The 22,036-nt window shown below is 44.7% G+C and overlaps 2 protein-coding genes across 3 annotated transcripts in view; both read left to right on the top strand.

The window, feature by feature from the left end:
• The first annotated feature begins 797 nt into the window (after positions 1 to 797).
• FIBIN (fin bud initiation factor homolog) lies at positions 798 to 2,734 on the top strand. Its single transcript, XM_069804061.1, has one exon. It carries the CDS (start codon positions 925 to 927, stop codon positions 1,570 to 1,572), a length of 648 nt encoding a protein of 215 aa, XP_069660162.1. The 5' UTR covers positions 798 to 924; the 3' UTR covers positions 1,573 to 2,734.
• Positions 2,735 to 11,217: 8,483 nt separating this feature from the next.
• The window catches only part of BBOX1 (gamma-butyrobetaine hydroxylase 1), a 41,898-nt gene continuing 31,079 nt past the window's right edge, over positions 11,218 to 22,036 (top strand). Inside the window, exons 1-4 of one of the 2 annotated variants that reach the window (XM_069804059.1) lie at positions 11,224 to 11,358; positions 16,647 to 16,697; positions 17,053 to 17,476; positions 19,188 to 19,302. In XM_069804059.1, coding sequence (XP_069660160.1) covers positions 17,102 to 17,476; positions 19,188 to 19,302 — 490 coding nt within the window. In that variant the 5' untranslated portion in view covers positions 11,224 to 11,358; positions 16,647 to 16,697; positions 17,053 to 17,101. Of the gene's footprint in view, positions 11,359 to 16,646; positions 16,698 to 17,052; positions 17,477 to 19,187; positions 19,303 to 22,036 lie in introns of both variants that reach the window. The other variant, XM_069804060.1, reaches the window with a different exon arrangement.

Genomic DNA, 22,036 nt, shown 5'->3' with positions numbered 1-22,036 from the left:
AATACAAATATTTTTGCACGCAAAGCCCTCCTGAACAGCGGTGGGAGTTTTAACTCCGGATGACTGTGGGATTTGGTATAATCTCTGCTAGCTGGTGATTTTTTCCATGAAAGGGGAAAGATGACGTGAAAGGAGCTGCTGGTAACTTTACGGACCCTTTCTTTTTGTGACCTCACCTTGATTTAACAACTCGGGAAGAGTAAGGACAGATTTCTACTAGTTAGGTGCGAGGTCCGACCCTGCTGTTACCCAGCCACCGGCTCCACGCAGGGCTTTGTTTCATGCAAGAGAAACGCTTAAAATTCGACATAGTCAGCCCCGTAGGACGAACCGTATGGGGGTTTTCATCAGATGCATCTGACGTTATTTGAGAACCGCTTTTGCGTTTCCTTCCCCCACCTTCACCCTATGGGGTTTATTGCGTTACGCTTTGTACTTGACCCTGCGAGGTTTTTAATCGGTGGCCAAGCGCGATGCCCGGAGCCCGTCTGGGGCCTCGGGGGCTCCCTCCACCCCGCACCCCGCCTGTACCGGGGGGGCGGGGGGGGGCACCGCTCTGAAACGCAGACAACTCCTCAAAGCGGTCGCTTCTAAGGGGAAAAGGAGAAAAACTGAGCAATTCCAGGTTTGGGGGGGGGGGGTTAGTACGGGGGGAGAGGAGCTCCGCCGCGGGGAAGGGGCCGGTGCCCGGGGGCGGTGCCCGCCGACCGATGCCCGGGGCGGGTTTGAGGGGGGGGGACGGCCCGGCCCGGCCCTGCCCGGCGCGGGGGCCGCTTCCTCCTCCGGTTTTTAAAAGCGGTTGCGCCGGCCCCCCGGCCCCAGAGCGCCGCCGGCCGCTGGAGCGGAGCCTCTCGGTGCCCGGGCAAAGAGCTCCATGGGGCGGGAGCGGCGCGGCTCCGGCCGGCCCTGAGGCTGCCCCGCAGCATGCCGGCGGCGGTGCGGGTGCTGTGGTTGGGCTGGGTGTGCGGGCTGTGCCGCGGGTACTTCGAAGGCCCGCTGTACCCCGAGATGTCTAACGGGAGCCTGCACCACTATTTCGTCCCCGACGGGGACTACGAGGAGAACGACGACCCCGAGCGGTGCCAGTTGCTCTTCAGGGTGAGCGAGCAGCGGCGGTGCGGGGCGGCGGGCGGAGGAGGAGGAGGAGGAGGAGGCGGCGGCGGCGGGCTCAGCCTGCGGGAGGAGCTGACGGTGCTGGGCCGGCAGGTGGAGGACGCGGGCCGGGTGCTGGAGGGCATCGGCAAAAGCATCTCCTACGACCTGGACGGGGAGGAGAGCTACAGCACCTACCTGCGCCGCGAATCCGCCCAGATCAGCGACGCTTACTCCAGCTCGGACCGGTCGCTGAGCGAGCTGGAAGGCAAATTCCGGCAGGGGCAGGAGCAGGGGGGCCGGGAGGAGGCCCGCCTGGGCGACAGCTTTTTGGGGTTGCTGCTGCACGCCCGCGCCTTGCTGCGGGAGACCCGGCACATCTCCAGCGGGCTGCGGGACAAGCACGACCTCCTCGCCCTCACCGTCCGAAGCCACGGCGCCCGCCTCAGCCGCCTCAAGAACGACTATCTCCGAGCCTGAGGGGGCTCCGGACGGCCCCCGGGCCCGGGAGGCGCCGGAGGGAGCAGCCCCGGGCTCCCCCTGGACGGAGCATCCTCCTCGAGCCAAGACGTCGTCCTTCGTCCCGGCAAAACTTATTTATTCTAGCCGACTTCCCAAGCGAATCGCGCCGTTCCGTAAGCCGGGAGGTCAGGGGTACGGTGAAGCGAATAGCCCGTATTTAAAAAAAAATTACCACCCTCCCGTTAGCATCGCCCGTCTTCGCTCACAAAGCGAGGCGCGCTTTCTCGCACTCCGTCGGTTTCGGGATCGCCTGTTCCGCTGCGGCTCACCTGCCGCCCACGCGGAGCGAGCGTGGTGCTCGCCAGCCACCTCCGGACTCGCGCGGCGCAGAGGCTTAAATCGCTCGTGGTGCTGCTCCCCTCTCGCCCTCTATTACCTTTCCTAACCTTTTGTAACGGTATGTATTCTACGCGCGTTAAACATTGTTCTGCTACGTGACTTAAAGCTGTGATTCCCACTCGCGTTTTGAAAGACGGGCACTATTCTGGCAGGATTCGTACTCTTCCAGGCTTGCTTATCTGTGACTCTGAGCTATCGTAACCCCACGAGCCAGCCAAAAAAGGCTGATGTCAGATCCTGAGAATGCTGATGCAGATCTTCATAGTAAGAAGAAGGAGTCCTAGCGGTGATTGTAGTTTCAGATCCCCAAACTGGTTTCTTGGAGCGTTTCTCTAAAGCAGACAAAAAGGTTTTGTCTGTGCCAGCACAGTGACACATTTCTTGTTGGTGTCTTTGTACTTTTGCTAGCTCAGCTATTAATAAAATTATTTGTGCTCCCAGACAATAGCAAAAGTGCCTAGTGGGATGGAGGGGGAGGATTGTTTGGGTTTTCAGACTCACTGCTATTTAACTGTCAAGTTGGGGTAACGTGGCTACTGGGTTACAGATACTGCAGGCAGAATCACTGTTTGGGTGAAAAAAGTTCGTGTGTTGTTTTAATAAATATTTGACAACAATGTTAAAGCACTTTTTCTTTCCCTTTTGTTGTTCTGCTTGAGACACTCTTGATTTAAAACATGCTGTTGTAATATGTCTTTTCCGCAAAAAGTTGTGAGTATGTAGATCCTGCCAAACGAAATAACTTGCTTTTTAGTAAAAACAAATAAAAATGTACAGACTCGAGAGGTAAGCAAGTTTCATTAAAAGCAATGGTATGGAAGGGCGCGCAGGGCGGATTTTTTGGGGTTTGTAAGCCTTTTTTAAGAAACCAGCAACCTCATAGCACTGGAAGAGAAGCTGTTTGATGCACATTTGAGGCCCGACCTCCTTAACCCTATACTTTTGCCTGCAAACCATCCAGCTGGTAAGTTACTCAGTAGTGCAGCGGGCCAACGCAAGTCACCTGGGACCAGAGCGCTGGAGGCACCAGGAAATGTCCGATGAAGGTACATGCTTACAGAACCTCTGCGGCATCCAGGCAGCTCGCTTTCGCTAAAGGTGGTGAGGTGTAGCTCCTAGCAGGATACTTCAGATGTCAATTTGCACCTTTAGATCCCCGGTATCTTTGAAGACCTGCCTGAAAAAAACCAAAACGTTTTATTGACTTCAGTGGAACCACTCAGTGTTATTTTCAAGCATGTTGTCAGGTTAGAAGGAATGACGGGTTCTAGCTCTTAAAGATTAATTTATTTGTGATACTGCCCTTGCTACTAGGGTTAGACAGAACAACACAAGAGCCAGAAGGGCCATCTGAGTCTGGTCTGCCTACTACCGCAGCAAACCATTATAGCATTACTGGGACAGACCAAGCTCTAGAAGCGCCTAAGGGTTTCATTCACATCCAATCTCTCCTTTCTCTCCAAATTTTACCCGTTTAGAAGTAGGTGCCGAAGATGTCACGTGGTTCTGTTTGTGCCCGGATGTTTCTTAAAAGGAGTTTTAGCCTCTGCTTACCCACTTTCTGAGTCATTGGTCATAACATGAGCTGTAAACATCAGTAAAGAAACTAAAATGGCAGGCCATGCTAGTTTTTTAGCCATATGAGAACAGTCTTCAAATCCTAATAGAAAAATACTAGCAGCAGTGTAAAACACAGCTTCTCGAATATGCTTTAAGCAGCTTGGCTATTCTATTTGCAGTAGCAAACTTTTAGTCAAGCTCAAGCTATCCCAACGTACGCGGCATACCAAGAGAGTAAATGTTCGCAGAGCGCTTACTTTTCAATGCAAGAGATTACGTGACCTGTGGAGTTGTACAGTGTAACACGTTCTGCTCAGTACCCCTGTCTGTAAGTTGTCATCTAATGAAACAGAACCACGGTTCTTTAAAATCCACACTAATGTTTCATGTGATAAATATGAATATTTGTATAATTATCTCCATTGATTTATGTTTCAGCAAAATATAAACATTTTGGTATTTGAAGCTGAAACAAAATCAGATTCTGCTCTGTAACATTGATTATGAAAGGCTTGACATGTTCTTTTTCAAAAAGAAAATGCGTACATCTGAGCCTGGTCTACCTGTAAGTTCACGTGTTTAGTAAACACGGGTCAATCTTACGTGGTTTTGGTGAAGCCAGTGCAAAACTCTTTAGGACATTTAAATCTCCTAGAATTTGAGTCACATCATTTTGGCTGCTCTAAGCAAATGTATATATTAAATGTATCAATCTTGAGTCAGAGCTGGTAGTTTAAATGGCTTTTATGAATCTGCAGTGCCTGCAAGAACTGGGTGTTTAGTGATATCCAGCAGTTTAAAGTTTTAAATTCAAAGCAGTTCCTTAAAAACTATGAAAACTATATTGCAGTCTTCTCTGCAATCTTATATTTTTTTCTGCTTTGGCTTTTTTTTATCTGATAAAACTTATTTAATTAGAAGAGATGAAGATCCTCTGGTTTTATACAGCCTATTTCAAATAGTAAAGGCCTCTTTATCATTGAAAACTCAGCAAGGATTTTAAAGCAGAGAGCTTTAAAAGGATGATTGTAGCAGCTATTCTGACCCAATAGCTCCTCCTGTTGTGTTTAAATATTGCATCAGTAATAGGCGCTCTTTTTTTTTTTTTTTTTTTTAAATGCAGAAGTTCGAACTAAGATTAAGCTGACTTGGTCTTTTTTGAGGTGTTCTGGAGATTTTCAAAATACATACTGCTTTCTGAATTTTTTTAAAGAGTTGATGGTACTGAAAAGCAGATGACAATGTTTTCTGAAAAAAAAAAAAAGTCACACAGCTGGAATAGACACAGAGAGCTTACTTAATACTTAAGTTTTCTTTGCCACTCAGCCTGTGATTTAATTCATCAAAAGTCAAAGCAAGGCATTAAGAGACACGCCTCCACTCCCCTCCAGGTAGCTTACTTCTGCAGGCAGTGTTCTGCCGTGGACATTTTCACCTCTACTGATGTACACATGGAGAGGAAGATGCTCAGGGTGTGAATAGACAGCAAACTCTGTGTCTCACGTCAGCACTAATAAAAGCTTGGGAAAGAAAAGGCTGCTCTTGCCTTGTGACAAGCCAATGGCTAGGAATTTAGCGGGGTGGTGGTGCAAGTTGTGGCTTTCTAAACTGCAACTTCCAAGTTTCACAGGTTGACCTACCCAGGACCATCCTGAGAAACAGAGAAGTCGAGGGAAGCTTTCAAAAACATGGTAAGCCTCTCGAAAAATCCTTGTGTGCCAAGCTGGGTGTACGAACTATCTGAAGCCAAGTTGTCGCTCCTACGGGTTGTCGTGGGCTCAGATGCAGGTTGCCGAGATGTGTACCTGGGAAGCAAAAGACATACTTGCCTTAGTCAATAGAAACAACCTCGTGAGCTACAGAGAAAGCATCCGCTCTGGTTATGATCTTCCCTAGAAAACCTGTATTCTGTGGAGAAATTCTATTGGGTGCCTCTGTTGCTGTTGGTGCAGCTGTTTATTTAGATGGGCTTCATGTTCTTTTACCAGTTTCTTGCTCATGCTTCTCAGATATTGCTTTTGGGATCGGTAAAGAAGTTTTCAGCTAACACTGAGGTGTTGTTGAGTGAAATGTATTTGACAGCCGTTATTCCTGAAGTAATCCTGTATGTTCAAAATCTGGCATTTTTCTATCTTTTAAAATGCATTTTTACTTACAGCCCATTGGGGAATTTATTTTCTATTACTTTGCTTTTTTGGCGAGCCATTAGCAAAAATTGAACAATTTGTGGGTCCATATTTCCTCCCCGAGGTATGTGAAACTGGCAAAAATACTGACCCCACTACATGCTTTTTAAAAAATCTTTTATTAGAATATATACGTATAAAAAGACTATAACTCTGTGCTTATTTTATTTTCTTCATAAAGTTGTCATCCTGCCTACAAGATCGGTTTACAACTGGAAAAGGCAGAATTTAATGACTAATTCTGTAACAAGAAAAACATATGGTCTCCATAATCATTACATTTTTAATGATGTGGCTTGGACAGAGTCATTCATGGCTTGTAGAGCCAGTCGTCCTTGAAAACTGCCTTACCTTGGGGAGGTATCGCTGACGGTCTCCAACATGCCATTAGCATTCTTTCATAAGAAAAGACAATGCCAAGCATATCATACTTTTGCAGATGACAGACTTCATAGGCTGTATGTATACCTCTTTTAAGTGCTTAGAAACTGCTTATGTAGTAGTAATTGTTCATGTCTGAACTTTCTTTGGGGGGAAAAAAAAAAAAGTCTTTGGAGAAGGTTGGCTTAGGGAGAGATTCATTATCTAGCGCTCGGTATTGGCAAGTGCAGGAAGACCGAAAAAGTGATGTACTTGCATCATATTTTCCATACTTTTTCCATGCTGCAAACACTTCACTGTGACAGTAGTTACCGACATAAATTAGTTTTAGTGTAAAAAATAGAGACTTTACTAGAGACAGACTGTCCAAACTGCAAGATGATTTTTCTTCTGTCTACTTATCATCTCTTCTCAAAAATAACGTGACCAGGATTGTCAGTTTAGTGTTAGGTCCAAGACAATTAGTTCAGTGGGCCTTTGGTCTTAGGTTCTCAGCTTTTTTACTTAAATTTATCTAAGAGCTTGTTATGCCTTTACCTGGGTAATGATAAAGAATTCTTTCCCATACACTTTCTGTGTTGACAGCTCTTTGGTTAATCAAGAGCAGTCAACTTTTCTTAACAGCAGGCTTTGTCCTTTTTTACGAATATGAATTTTTCTAATTTAATGTGATTTAACTGAGATTTGTATTAAAATTCAGAGTAATATGAGTGCATATGTTAAATAGCTTGCAAATTATTTTTATGTTTTGATGCATTTTTACAAAGTAATATACTTATTAGCTCTGGACTTTTAACAGAGGCACAACAAAACACAAGCTAGTTCATAACTGGGTCAGCCCACAAGTCAGGATGCTATTAGGTTTGTAATTTTAAATAATATCTTGCATAACCTCTAATTTCAGAAGAGTAACCCTAGGAAAAAAAAAAAACCAAAAACGAGTCAATGAACAAGAGGTAAACCACGCTCGGTTTTTTTTTTCCCCCCGATATGAGTGGAGAGGAATAACTCTGACCATGTACATCAAGAATGAACTGAAGTTCACCCTGTGCTCATTTACCCTAGAAGCTAATTTGCAACCAGGCCCAGTTTTTGTTTCTAACATTTATATTTCTGTGGCAATTAGGGTTTTCAAAAAGCCAGGCATCCCCCTGCGCTACATATATATACTGGTATGTAGCTCCTATCCTAATCACCTTTCCATTGCATCTGGTTCCACAACCATATGCAGGCTGTGTGGTATTTATTTTCTTGCACAGTCTTACTGCATTTCATATTAATTACTCTACATTTCTAAGCTACGTTTCAGTCTGCCCTGCCACACAGATGTCTCAGGCCTGCTCTGAGTTGCTACTGGTATGTCCTCAGCACGCGTGCGGAGCCGAAGCTCGCAGGACCAGGAAAACATTGTTATTGTTGGTATGTCTGACTCCACTGGGAATACTGGTCTAGTTCGTAGCCTTTTACTGTCATGTCAGGGTAACAGATTTATTGGACAAACATCATAGTTTGCTTCCTAAGGGTGTTCTGCTTCTTACGCTCTTTGCACGTTAGCCTGTGACCTTAAATTTTGCAATGCCTTCACCTACTAATGGGTGCCAACCTTCAATTTATTTGGCAATAGCTTACTGCATAGACGAGTAGTCACATGGAAACCTACAGCATAACCCCCATGGCATCGTACTTCCCCGTACGAATGGCAGTGCCAGCGTAAAGCCCAGAGGGAATCTGTGAACTGATCTTGCACTACAGGATTCAGCAAAACAATGTTGATGTAAACGATGACAGTAAAAAGGCACGTAAATGTACTGTAAAATAAATAAGGTCCAGATTTGTATTATATAGCACTTGTGCCATGCCTCTTTTAAAATTCTTTCGTTTATAGATACTCAGCAAATACAAGCACAACACTAATGATTCATGTTTTGCTGAGTTATGTCATCTTGAAGGCAGTTTGTTTTTATTTCCACTCGGATAGGATACTTTTCCACTTGCGTATTCTGTAACACTCATTACAAAAATAGAGACCCGGTCTTGCAAACACCTTGGAGTGTTCTTGTTACAGAATGAGACTTACGACCATTTCAATTCTCACACCCTCCCTATTATGCTTATAATACTTCAAAATGTTCCCTTTTGGCTTAAAAAAAAAATCTCCATTCTTGGTCTATGTACAGCTTTTCTTCCTAAGGTCTAAACAAAATTTCTTCTGGTTCTTTTTTTTTCAGCCTGATGGGGATTTGTATGTATGTTTATATACTTCGTTTATGTTACTAACAGATTTCACTTATTAAAAATCTCTAAATACATTATTTAGACACAATTTGATTTGTTTCTCCACATGAAAAAATTTGATTCACTTGATTCTCCTTTTAACTAGTAAAAATAAGAAATGAATTATAAATGTATACAATATAAAATGTTTTCTTTTAGCCAGTATGCCTTTAATAGGGTGCATACTGGTTCTAAAAGAAAAAAAAGAAGCAAAAATACTTGAGAAACCTAGTGTTAATGTAACAGGTTGCAAGGCCAACAGCATAAGAGTCAGGAAATTTAAAAACTGTGGCTTCTCAAATAACAATCTACATTCAGCATAGTCAGAATGTTCACACTGCCCTTTCCTAAGAGCTACTACTTGCAGATTAGCAATTGACACGAGGAATAAGGTATGTACTCTTTATATAATCTCTGCAGGTACCGAATTCTTTTTTTTATTTTATGAAGGGTGATTAAAACTCTGGAATAAATAAGTAAAGCAATTTGTAAACAGTATATATTTTGTAAACAGGACATATGAAATGAGCCTAATTATCTGCCAGACATCCAATCTATCAAACCTTGAAAATAATTTAGTTTTTAAGCTCCCGGTTTCAAATAACATATTTAAGTCCGGGGGGGGGGGAGGTATACATTGGTTACTTATAAAAAAAAAACAAACAGGAAGACAGCCATGACAACCATGAATATGTGTGTTACATAGAGAAAATGGGAAAAAAAACCAAGGCAAGGATGTGAAAGAAAGGTGGAAAATGGATTTGGGACCTAATTAGAAAGCAACTAATTCTTACCAGTCTTCCCTTTAAAGAAAGTAATGCATCCCACTCCATGTATTACAGCACTGTTTTGGCACGTGAAGATTGTTTTTTATTGAAGATGTTGAATGATAACTACCAACAAAAATATTTAATTTCCTATAAGTCACAGACTCAGCCTTAGCCCTTTTTAACTGCCAAAATGCTTAGACAGTCTCTAAACAGTCATTGAATATTTTCACTTCTGCATGTACTCGTTTCCATCCAACTAGCCAACATTTCATTTTTGTGAATGCTTTACTGTCTCTGAAAAGTGCTGCTTAGGCAACATTTATGTTGAAGGTTTTCCCCTTTATTGGTTATACTGAGATGCCAGGACTTTTCTGGGTGCTTTGCAGACCACAGTACGGCCACTGAGTGTCCGGTGGAGCAGGTGCCTCTTGCACAGCTGCGGAAAAGCTTCCCATCAGGAGGAAAATAATGGTTGTCCTTTTCCTTTTTAGTTCAGCTCTTCTTTTTGATGTCAGTCATGCCTCCAGCTTATGCATACTGAAGAAGGTGGGGATTCCAGTCCAGTACAAGCTGAAAACTTGAAGACCAACATGGGCCGCTCCAGCCAAGAACTGGTAGGTGCTACATCCCACTGTTGCCTTCAGCTACACAAGCCATATTTCTGTCTGTTAGAACCTCCATCCCTTCAACCATGAGAAACACACTGTTCAGATAAATGCAGCGTCAACATATTTGCCAGCCAGAAGGTATCAGGCACTAAATAATGAGCGTATGTTAATGCTGTTTTTAAACTTATTCCCAGGAAGCTCGTCTTCCTGAAGCTTACCGCTCACGAGATTTGTTTGACAGTAAAATCATCTCATAGAATCGTTTAGGTTGGAAAAGACCTCTAAGATCGAGTCCAACTGTACACCTGGCACTGCCAAGTCCACCCCTAAACCATGTCCCTAAGTGCTCCACGCTTACACGTCTTTTAAATATCTCCAGGGATGGTGACTCGATCACTTCCCTGGGCAGCTTGTTCCAACGCTTGGCAACTCTTTCGGTGAAGAAATTTTTCCTAATATCCAATCTAAACCTCCCCTGGCGCAGCTTGAGGCCATTTCCTCTCGTCCTATCACTAGTTAGTTGGTAGAAGAGCCCAGCACCCACCTCACTACAAGCTCCTTTCAGGTGGTCGTAGAGAGTGATAAGGTCTCCCCTCAGCCTCCTTTTCTCCAGACTAAACAGCCCCAGTTCCCTCAGCTGCTCCTCGTAAGACTTGTGCTCCAGACCCTTCACCAACTTGGTTGCCCTTCTCCGGACACGCTCCAGCACCAAAATGTCTGTCTTGTCGTGAGGGGCCCAAAACTGAACACAGCACTCGAGGTGCGGCCTCACCAGGGCCCAGTACAGGGGAACAACCACCTCCCTGCTCCTGCTGGCCACACTATTTGGGATCCAAATCTGCACCATTAGGTTGGAAGACACCGACAAGGGCCACGGGGATGTTTTATGCCACAACATTGGCTGTGTTTGGCCACAGTCCCACTGAATCTTGCCTGCAAAGGCCATGTTTTGTATATGGTGATGCTTACTGTAGGCTACATCTGGCATGTAAAGAACCCGGTCTGGTTTGTGTTTCTTTTTTCTTCTTTCTTTTTTTCTTTCTCTCTCCGCTTCTGTGGTAAGCGCACGCGGCTCATCGCACGTCGTGAGGATAGCCGGGACACTCTGTGTCCTCCCGGGTCCTTGCCGTGGTCCGGAGAGGGTTCTTGGTCCGACCTCTCTCCTCACCAAAAACTGGGAGCCTGAAGCGGCTGGGAAGTGTTTGTTACACGCGGGGGAGAAGCAGCCGCCACGGGAAACGATGGCTTCTTCCACCCTCCATCTTCAGACCAAGGCCAAACGCCGCCTTAAAACCCATCCCTCAGCCAAGCGCGAGGCCAGCGCGGTGGCAGCGAGGAAGGAACCGAGCCCAGCTCCCCCCGGTGCGTTTCGCGGGGGACTAAATAATTCATGACAGACCCCCCCCCCCCCCCGCCTTAGCCTGAAGGAGATCCCGGGGCCGAACCCCCTGAGAGACACCCCAGGCGGGTGGGTGGGCTGCTGCCAGCCGGCAGGCCGCGGCGGCGGCGGGGTCCTCCCCGGGGCTGGGCCTGCCCGGCCCCGCCGAGCCGGGCCGGGCCGGGCCGGGGCCAGCCCCGCCGTGAGGCGAGGGGGGGAACCGGGGACTCGGCGGCGGCAGCGGGCGGGTAAGGAAGGGGAGCCGGGCCGGGGGGCGTGCCGGGGGCGGTGAGGCGGTCTGGGGCCGGTGAGGCGGTGTGGGGCCGGCAGCGCCATCGGCCGTATCGTCCTTGTCGGCCCCACTCGGGAGCGTGGGCAGGGCGGCGGGACCGCCGGGCTTCTGCGGGGGAAGCGGGTCGTATGGGCGTTTGCGTGCCGTTCTCCTCTGCAGAAGCCGCCCGCGCGAGTGAGCTGCCTCGTCATTTACTCTAATGAGGCTAATTTAGACGACTGAAGGGCGGAGCGGGAGGGCAGGCGGACTCCCGAACGGGGATCCTGCAGGCAGGGTCTCTTCCCGGTCCTTCACCCACAGGTCACGAAGGGACGTGGGTGTGCAGGGCTTGTGCCCTTTGCGGTGCACGGCTGCTGATTTTATTTCTGTTGTACGCCGAGGTGACGGCATCGGACCAGCGTTTTCCTGCAGAGACCCGCTGGTACACTCGTACACGAGATGGTAGCGTTCAGCCTTGCAGTCAAAGGCGCTGTATTTATTTAGGGTTATTCTGTTTCTGAAGTTTGCGTTAATTTCTGACTCAGGCAATGCTTACAACTTATAAAATACCCATTCACATTGAGGCCGGTGCGGGCTCTTGTCTAAGTTTTCATGTGTCCGCGGTACCAGTGCAACCGGCAGCAGCGTTAAATTCTGTTACATCCTACGCGGAGCTGGTGGCATTGATCAGCTTCTGATGCAGCACACCGTTTTTAAGGCGTAGCTAAAACTTGGTCGTGACACAAAATTATACCCTTCTTTTCTCTGTAGCTTCCTAACCTTGTGTGAGGAGAGCCTACCTTTTCCAAAGTAGCTCAGCTGTCTTAAAGTACCATTAACCAGAATTAAATTTTAAGTAGCTCTGCAGGTAAAGCTAACGAACATACTGCTCATGTCAGCAAACGGGGGAATCTGGATGATGTCTAGTGGGGTGAGGTCAGAGGAAACTGAAGGAGGCAGATTTTTGAGAAAGAGAATAGTGAGTATTTTAACTGGAGAGTTAATCTCCTTTTAGCTGGAGAGCTGGGGAAGACTGAAAGTACAGCCTCCAGGTGATGGGGATCACCTTAAATTGTAATTGCCTGTCAGCATCCAGGCTGAGGAATTACGGGTGAATAATGACAAGGCGGACAGAAAATCCATGAGCCTGAGTCTGGGACGATGTTCACGTGGGATAGTGTGACTCATAGGAGCTATTGGTAGTATTTGTTTTAAACTACACAAATCTGAGGTCTGAGAACTGAGAGCAGAGTTACATGTGGTGTCTTCCAGCTTTATGCAGGCAACAGTAGTTCAGAGACAAGAAATGCAGAGAGCTGTGATGCAGAGAATTTGCTTTGCATGATCAGTCACTCTTTGATTTGACCATGGTTATGAGCATGCTAACTTGGGGTGAACTAGTGAGTTCTGCTCATAGTTTAGTACAGAATGCAATTTCAAGTGTAAAATAGCAGCACGGCGATAAGTGTCTGTCTGAAAATTTTGAGGGGGCAAGAGAACAAAAACTCCTGGAAATCTTTTTGGTAATTTAGCCTCCATTAATTTGAGATTAGCATCCTACTTCTGTGTAAAAATGGGGGGAGGGGGAAGCAATAACAAGGCAGACCTCTAAACAACTGTCAAGAATTGAAAAAGTACACTGAACAAGATAAGAAAATCCATGTTGTGTGATTAATTTCATTAAGCATCTTCAGTAGCCTCCTGGAATAGGAGATGTGTTTTCTGCAGTAGCCTGCCACCATTAGCACCAGGCATTGGATTTGCTTTTCTTTACCAGCAGCTCAGCTGTCTTGGACTCGAGGGGTTTTGAGACATAAAGTTGTATTTCTCTAGCATTTAGTATTGTGTCTTAACATAAAGGTTTTGGGAAAACAGCAGTATAACCCAGTAGTTGTGCAAATGATCAGGAATGGAAATCGTCATTTTGCCCAGTTACACCATCTATAGATATACTCACTAGTAAAGGGGGAAGAACGTTTTCTTCGTCGTCGAGTGGGAAGGTAGTAGTTAGCTTCTGTGCGGTACTTTTAAGTGTGCAATTGCAGGATTTTCTGGAACAGTTCAAGTTCTTCACTGCCATATGCAGGCTCACCTTAATGTCCTATACACGTTCAATGTAAAGAAAAATCATTTAATTAGGAATCAAGAATAACACACAGTTTCCAGACAAATCCACCCAGTCCATGGACACCTTTCCTTTCCCTAGAGCATGCTGGAAACGGGCAGAGCCATCAGACAGGGGTTTCTTGTCCATGTGGCAGCTAGGGACTTCGTGGTGCTACGTGAGGAATATTTTGTCCCAGCTCTATGTGTTCGGTCATCCATTGGTCCAGGAAGGAGGAATGCCAGCCCCGAGCTGCCTTTGTCGTTCCAGCAGGAGCTCCAGCTGGTTACCCTCTTCCCCCTTGCTGGTTTGGAGCGCAGGAGGCTGGTGGTCCCTGGGACGGTGAGAGTGGCTGGGTGCTGTGTCTGTTACCTGCAGCTGGACAGCCAGGTCTTGCATGGTGCAGGTGAGAAAGAGGGGGCTCGATGTGCCTGACACTGACCAGGCACACAGGTCCCAGCTGGGAAGGTTGAGGACTCTAGCAGAAGTAAGGACAAATCCCCGGTTGGTGTGAAACGCCTTACTGGAGGAGCCCGGTGAAGACACGCTGCGTGGCCTCTGTGGAGAACTTGACCCAGAATACTCTACCAGGCCACTGATGCAAATTGGAAAAAATCCTTCTGAAGGGAGAAGTTTCTGCTGGGATGCTGTGTGTATGGAACAAAAACTAGACTTGCAGATCTATTCAGTTTGTGTATCTAAGAAGAAAAACATCCAGAGGACATGCTGTAGCAGATATTTTTAATCACTGTCATCTGGGTTTTCATTTTCATAATGACACCATGATATGACTAACTCAGGGAAAACATTAAACAGCCTTTTTATTGTTACAAGATTTCTCTCGGTACATGGCTAACCTGAACAATTGCTTTACAGCAAAGACAGAAAGAGAAGTTTAGTGCAAACCACCATTAACAGTGGTGTTTTGCAGGTACAAGTTCATTGAATTCAATAAATAGACATAAGTGAAAGAGCTGAATATGTCTAGAGTCTTGGGGCAGAGTAACCACAGACAAAGTAGATCTGCATATTAAAAAAGCCACATATAATGATTTTTATTAATATTGCAAAGCATCCAGTGGAATTGTTTCCTACCCTAAACGTATTGAAGGCTGCTGCTGCAGCCTGTGGAGGAGATCCTCCCCTCTCTCTGCGGGATGCAGTGGCTCTTTCAGATTCTGACTATTAGGACTGGGAGTATTTCAAGGGAGTACTTTGTGATGAACAATAGGTTTGACTGATGACACAAAAACCTGAAGTCTTGTGGAACGGGTACCACCGACAGCAGTGTAGGCTTTCTCTGTCTGGTAGTAAACTTTAGGGCTGCCACCATCGGTGATTCTCCCAGCAGTATCGCATTTAGTGAAATGTGCGTAACAATGGTGGTCTGTAAACAGAAGCGTCAGTTCATGATAAAGTGAATGCCATGAAAAGTAGCCTTGCTGAACGGTGTAACGTTCATGTTGGAGCTAGTTACTGAGGCGCTTTTTGTAGTCAGTGCAGAGAAAGAACAGCTCAGTTCCTGTCATTCTAAAGCAGGTTTCCAACAAGGTCAGCTGAATTGTGATCCAGAAGTGGCTGTTTGGAGTGCTGGGGATGGTGCGTACGATGTTCAGGTGTAGGTCCCTGTGGTACATGTCTGAAGTTAGGCGAGGTGAACCCTGCCGTACAAGCCTCTCGCATCCAAGCAAAGGTGAAAATTCCCATTTGGCTCACGGCCTTTGCCATTGTAACATAAAAGACATGAAACTCACCTCAGTAGCTTTCAGAAGTTTTATAATTCTTTTTTTTTTAATCTAGAAATTGTGTCTGGCAGGATTGGTTGCATCTGAGTTTTTTTAGGTTGATCTTTTGTTCCAAATCATTTACAAAACTTACTGTCACAGATTTAGAAGATGTTCTGCTTGCCGTGCATTTTGTGTGGCTCTGTTATCCATTACCAGGTGAACAAATACTAGTTAAGCGATATCTGTGATAGGAAGACAGTAAGTTCACCTCAGTTTCTGGCCATAAAAGAAAATTCTGATGTGGTTTTCTATTACCACTGGTGTTGTGAGGAGTCTCTTAGAAGCAAGTTCAGATTTCTTAATTGAATGGTAAAATAAATGCCTAGCAGCCCTTTGAATCTGGCAAGCTTCACGTAGGACTTCAAACTTGGTGATGAATTTTCCCTGAGAGACACTTAAATATTTTTTCCTGTCCCTTGTTTTGCCATTTTGAAGAAAAATATTTATAAGTTTGTATACAATGTCCAGGTAGTTATAACTTCCATGCTAAAGTTAAAGGAAGAAGAGCCTTTGCTTAGATTAAACACTAAGCATGTGAATAATACTTAAATTATCTGGTAAGCCACCTAAGTAAGATGAGAAAATTGTGTACTTGAAAATTCAGTTTCTTGAATAATGCTTTAGAATTAAGGTGGAGATACACAAATATATATTTACATATGTATGTTTGTGTATGTGTGTATATATATATAAAAAAGGAAAGATATTCAGTCTGGATATAAAAGAGGTTTAAGTCTGTACACACGAAACCAGCTGTGGCTTGGACTGCATTGCAGGTGAAGGTTGGTAATTATTGTGTGCAAACAAGAGAAAGTAGAAATCAATATTCTGATTTGCTCTATTCAATCAAATGAAAGAAAAACCAAAGGAAACCCAAGGGTCCTGTACAGCTTAGTTTTAACTTGTAGCAAAGGAAAAAATTTTAAAAAACCTTCTGACAGCTTCAGTAGGTCTCGGTGAGTCAAAATACTGAAACCAATGAGGTTTTTCCTGTGCAAAGACAACTGGGGAGACTTTGGTCCTGGCAGGGCATCAGTATTTTGCCCTGGGACCTTAAGAACAAAAACAACAGAAAAAAGATACTGAATAAATATGCAATATTTGAAATGGTTAAACACTCTATTAAAAATACATGTAATGATTTATCGTTTCAGGGGGAGGTCAAGTATTTTTCTGAATGAGAAAAACATTAGACCAGAACTTCTCTTCTAATTTAAGATTTGGATGTATCATCTTTCTGTAGTACAGTATGCAACTAGCTTTAAATAAAAGAGTATATCTATAGAAAGCAGTCCGGCTGTCAAAGGAGAAAGGAGCTCTTGCAGAGCTCTGTTGCTGTAGTTCAAGTCATGTTTACAAAGCTTTTCCTTGCAGGGAGGTGGATTCTGTGTTCTCTCTTCCATAGTGTCCACAGCAGGAATTAAGGTATGTGTACTTCAAAGCTTGAGTTTTTGAACATGATCGGTAGTAGCTCCTACTTTTGATTTGAGGAACTCCTCTCGAGGTGTCTTTTAAAAAGAGACTATTTGTGCGGTACGTATTGAACTGGCTGCAGAAACAAAAGACGGCCAAGATGACGAATCAAATTGAAGCCCTGCTAAACTAGGATTTTTGAATAGATGGATCTGAGTACACCCCCCGCACCTCAAAAAATGTGAGCGACAGGTCATGAATGTTCCTAAAGGTCTAGGTAGCAGGCAGGGAGGGGAGAATCGCCTTAAAACGGACTTCTTGCTGCACTGACTCCTTCAGTAATAAACTGCTCTTCACGGTCTTTTAGGAACTCCAGGAAGGCGTTCTCCCTCCGAGGATCTCGGTAAAGAGCCTACATGTGGCGGGCGGTGGCTAACGTCCTGCCGAGGGCCAAAGTCCCCGGAGGGAGGGCTTGCTGCCTGCCAAAGGGCAGGAGCCCGCTCGCCGGGACCGCTCAGCATCGCTGGCGGGACGCTGCTCCGGGGGTCCGCGCCACCCGGCCGCTCAGCATGACCCCGGGGATACAGAAGGTGGAAGCTCTGGATGCAGGTCATTTCGTCCGCGTGGAGTGGGAGGACGGGAGCGAGAGCCGCTACCCCTGCGTCTGGCTGAGGGACAACTGCCAGTGTCCCCGCTGCTTCCTCCGCTCGGCCAGGGCGCGCAGGCTGGTCTTCGAGGAGCTGGACGTGAACATCGTGGTGAAGGAGGTCGCTCTGGCAGACAGAAAAAAGGTACTTGGAGCAGACCTGCATTTGCCCTCTCGTGAAACTTGTCTAACGATGCTTGTTAATCTGTAAATTAGAGGCAGTCCCAGGTTATACTTTAATGGCAGTTCGTTTACCCGCAGACCCTATCGTGTATTTGCAAAGCGTTTAGGAATAATCGCAATTTGGGGAACTCGGATCTTCCCGCCTTTATAGGAAACTTAACTTTAGAGGTGTTATGCAGAGGCCACAGAAACCCAGGCTGCGGTTTTTAGAATGTAATTGTGCTTTTTAAAATTCTGCTGTATGTTTCTTCATCACCAGGTGTTGAAAAGAAAATATAGGCATTCCCCACACATTTAATTCCACTTACACTTTTTTCCCCTCTATATTCTATAAGCAAATGGCTTGAAAATCAGAAAAACAAATGGCAAAGTGATGATGACCTTGGTCCATAACAAAAATATCAGTTTATTAGCTAATTTCCAATGTGCAAAAGACTTCATCCTAGAGCAAGCACTCAAACCAAAGCCGAACCCAGTACTCAGAGTTGGCCTAGTGTCTGTATCTATTTCCATATCTACCTATCTGCATTAACATTTGTTCATGTAAAAGAGGAAGCTGTTGGGCAAGAGAGGACAGGAACTGCCCTCCCTATAATTTTAATCTTTCCTGCCATGTAAAAACCTAATATATCATTTAGATTTTATGGGTTTTATTAAAAGCAGTACGTGGTTCCTTTGATATGCAAACTCATTTCCTTCATTTTACGCTGAAAGGTGTTTTAAACATGTTAAAGATGCAGCAGTCAACTCTGTAGCAGCTGGGGCAGCCTCGCTGCAGGGTGAGTTTGCAGAGGCTGACCTGTGTGGGAGCATGGCTCGGCCGCACGGTAAGGGTCTGTACTGAGGGACTCTGGGCTCCCGAGTTGATTGTTTGTTACCAAAATTAATGCCGTGTAAACTCATGCTTTGAATAGGCAGATGTATTACGATAGCAGAGGAATTGTCTGCTTCCACTTCTACTCAGGAGCTGATTAAAGCACAGCACTGATCCTAAACTGATACTGGGATTTTACCGTCACGTGAATGAGCGGAATTATGTGAAATGGGAATCGATGCTTGCTCAGTAGCCTTGAGAATTCAGCTGATGGTATGTGCTGCACTGAGCTCTTCCAGTTCATGACAAACAAAGCCATATGCTTTCTTTCCATGTTTTTTTTCAGGAATTAAAAAACCCAACACCTTTTAAAAGTTTATTTGAAAGAGGGAAGACTTTTCAAAGTGAGGAGAGGGATTTCTCTCCTAGCATTTCTTTTTTGCCTGCCTTTCTTGTCCTTTTTCTTTTTTAACAAGCTGGCAGTGTTTTGGAAGATATTTTTGCTCTTTTCTGAGCTATGGTGAAGCACTCTACCCACTGATATGTGCCAGCTTCTGTGGTTCTCCTCTTTCTGCTAAGTGCAGCTCCCACAATGAAAGCAGCCCACACAAAACAGCAAATTAGGTCATGGGTTCATGTGAAAATGACCATTGATAAAAGGTGTCAGAATTTGGATGATGTTCAGGTTGGGTTTTCATTACTTAAACAAGCCATTATGCTCCAGAGAAAGCTTAACTGTGATATTATTGACCTAAATATTACAATTTCTGCAATTTCAAAAGGGTTTTTTGGTTGTTCTAGGTGGTGGGGTTTGCTTATTTTTTTTTGTTCTAAAATTATCTTTGTTTTATGTTGGAAGATCTCTATTACATGGCCCGATGAACACGCAAGCGAATATGAAGCTGAGTGGCTGAAAAAACGGTGCTTCTCAGAGGAAGCCAGAGCAGAAATGCGAGAAGATTTATTTTTACCAGGTAGGAATTAAAACCACATCTGTCATGCTTGTTTCAAATGCAAGGGGTCTGACACTGACAGTCCCGGCTAGAAGTCCCTGTGTGAGGACCAGGTCTACCCAGCCGGAGCAATGGCAACCGCTCTTGGTGCTCAGTGCCAGGCTGTGCATGCACAACAGGAGCCCGTGTTTACCCTTTCCCTCTTCTAAGCTCTCGACCTCAGAGGAGTTCAACTGGTTGGGCTGTGTTTACTTTCCTAAAAGCTTTTTCTATCCAGAAAGGGTTAGTAGGTCTCAAAAATGAGCCTTGTGGACCAGCGGTAGTCTATGTGACAGTGCAAGTGTGTGTGTGTGTGCGCTGTTTAAATGATTTAAATTTTTATTTTTGGGAAGATTATTTAGAATTGCAAGGGAGCTGTAACTGAAATTTTAAAAAATCCCTTTCCATGGCCTTCTGTTAAAAAGTAACTGTGTAGCATAGGGCTGTCTAGTGCTGAAGTTCAGGTTGTGTTTGCTCTGTGTCCCGTACTTATTGCAGTAGTTAACTGTCTTTTGGTCATGAAGCATTTTGTGCAACTGGCAGCGTAACATTTACCCACTACAAATCACTTACCCGTTTGAGTGAATAATTATAAACCCACGAGGTTTGTCATGATGCAGATCATCATTTCTTTGGCAACCTTTCAGACTGTGAGCATGAAATGTGTGAAAACTTGCAAGATTTCTGCTCTTGCTCTTGACAGTGTTCCTGTGAGATCTGCTGTTGCAGAAAGTTGTGGATCTGTATTCAGACTTAAGATGGTATCCGTTCAAACAGGATATTACTTTAGAAAAAAGAAACTAGAGGCAGGCTGATGGTGTGAAACTCAGATCCAGGTATCAGTATTCTCAGAGTTCAGCAAAAGGTAAATACGCAATTAGTTTATGCTCCTATTTTGGAGTGTTTTTTATTTGTTTGGGTTTTTTTTTCCTGTGAAAGATGAGAAATGGGAAAATATGTGGCCCTCGTCATCTCCTGCATCTGAGCTTTGTTTGGCACTTTAGGGACAACCGAAGGGGCCAGTTATCTTTCCCAACTTCTGGAGGTCAAATATCCCTTAGCTCCTAGCACCCGTTCTCCTAAACAAAAGTCAGTTCTTAAGATTCAGCCTTTTATATCTGGCTTAAAACTTTAAGTGACGAGTAATATTTGTATTCATTTCAGTGGATCATGTAACAGACCCTTCATAGTTCAGATGGAACTTTTTTCCCCTAGTGATATAAAAGTTCATATGTACTTTAGCTTTGGCAAGAATAAACTACACTGTTTACTATTTTGGAGGGTTGGGCACGGTCCCAGAATGAACATGGTGAAGATGCAAAAACCTCATTCAGGGAGACTAGACTTGATTTCTCAGGTAGTAAGAATTTTTATTTGGAAAAATGAAGATGCTGTGGAAGCTAGCAAGATGGTTTGTAGCCTTTGAGGGGATCAATGTAAATCGAACATTGCTTTAATTAATGCCCAGGCAAATTAGGCTAGATCTCTCGTTATGTTTATTAGCAAAGGTGTCAATAACTGAGATTTCAGTATTTCAGATGTAATGCTACTTTTTTTCCCCCATTATGAAGTCTAACTGGCTGTGATTTGCCTTCGCACGCGCACGTTTACACAGTGCTTACTCTCAGCATCTAAATACAATGCCTGTTTTGGAGGCCAGTTCTCCCGTCTGCTACTGCTCTTCTCCAGTGGAGCCGTCCAGGCAAAATATACACCAAAGAGATGTTTTATTCTTTGAGCAATGCTTTTGAAAATTCTGTTTTCCGTGGTTGATCTGAAGAAATAGGTTTATAAAAGTTACACTAAATAAGGGCCTGCATTAACTTTGGCTCTGTTTAATAGTGTTATCCTGCTTTCCTTCGTATTCTCAGAGAAGACCTGGCTTGCTGTGATAGACAGCTTCTCCCAGATTTTCTCAGGTTTCAGTTGCCAAAAAGGCTGCAGTTATAATGCATGTGAGTTTGCTTGCTGGCTGTTTAAGACCTCTTTCTCATTGTGTATCGGGGTAGGTTTAGAATTCAATTCCTTCTGGTCAGTGGAGTTACACCCTGCAAATTACATGGCCTTAAGTAGCTAATCATATCCCAGCAGTATAGTGTTACAGACGATGATATGGAATGCCAGCCCTGCATGCTGGTTCAACAACTATAAGAGCAAGCTTACCAGACTGCTGTAGTTAGAGGTTAACCTTCACTGCTGACATTATCACAGCTGTGGCTTTTTTTTTTTTTTCTTTTTTGCAAGTGGTTATTTGCTTTTCATGTTGCTTTTATGATGTTTTTTCATCATAATTTCTGATTAAAAAACCTAGATGTCGGGCGTGTGTCAAACCCGAAAAGAAGAGTAGGTCAGATTTTCACTGCACGATGGAAGGGACTATAAATAGCTCTATGGCAATATGTCGAGAGTTGCCTTTTAAAAACACTGCCAGATCCTATCTGTGTAGTATGCAAAGAAGTCCACTATTTGTGTATATCGAGGCTCGTTTCAGCCCAGCCTACAAGGTACTTCCAAAAGAGCAGCAAAAGAGCCATCTTCTACTTCTGCAGCTCTGACGTCTCGAAGATACTCTTTTTTTCCCCTCCTGTTTACTTGTGTTCTCCCCAACAAATGTCACAGGAGTCATTTACCGCCTGATGCAGTCTCTCTGTAACTCAGATTTTGTGTGTGGTAGAGGAAGCTTGTGGGAGACACTGAGTATGCCAGGTGCTTTCCA

This window comes from Haliaeetus albicilla, chromosome 16, assembly GCF_947461875.1.
Source record: "Haliaeetus albicilla chromosome 16, bHalAlb1.1, whole genome shotgun sequence".
Classification (NCBI taxonomy): Eukaryota; Metazoa; Chordata; class Aves; order Accipitriformes; family Accipitridae; genus Haliaeetus; species Haliaeetus albicilla.
Note: the sequence above shows the minus strand (reverse complement) of the source record. Positions and strands in the feature narration are given on the sequence as shown.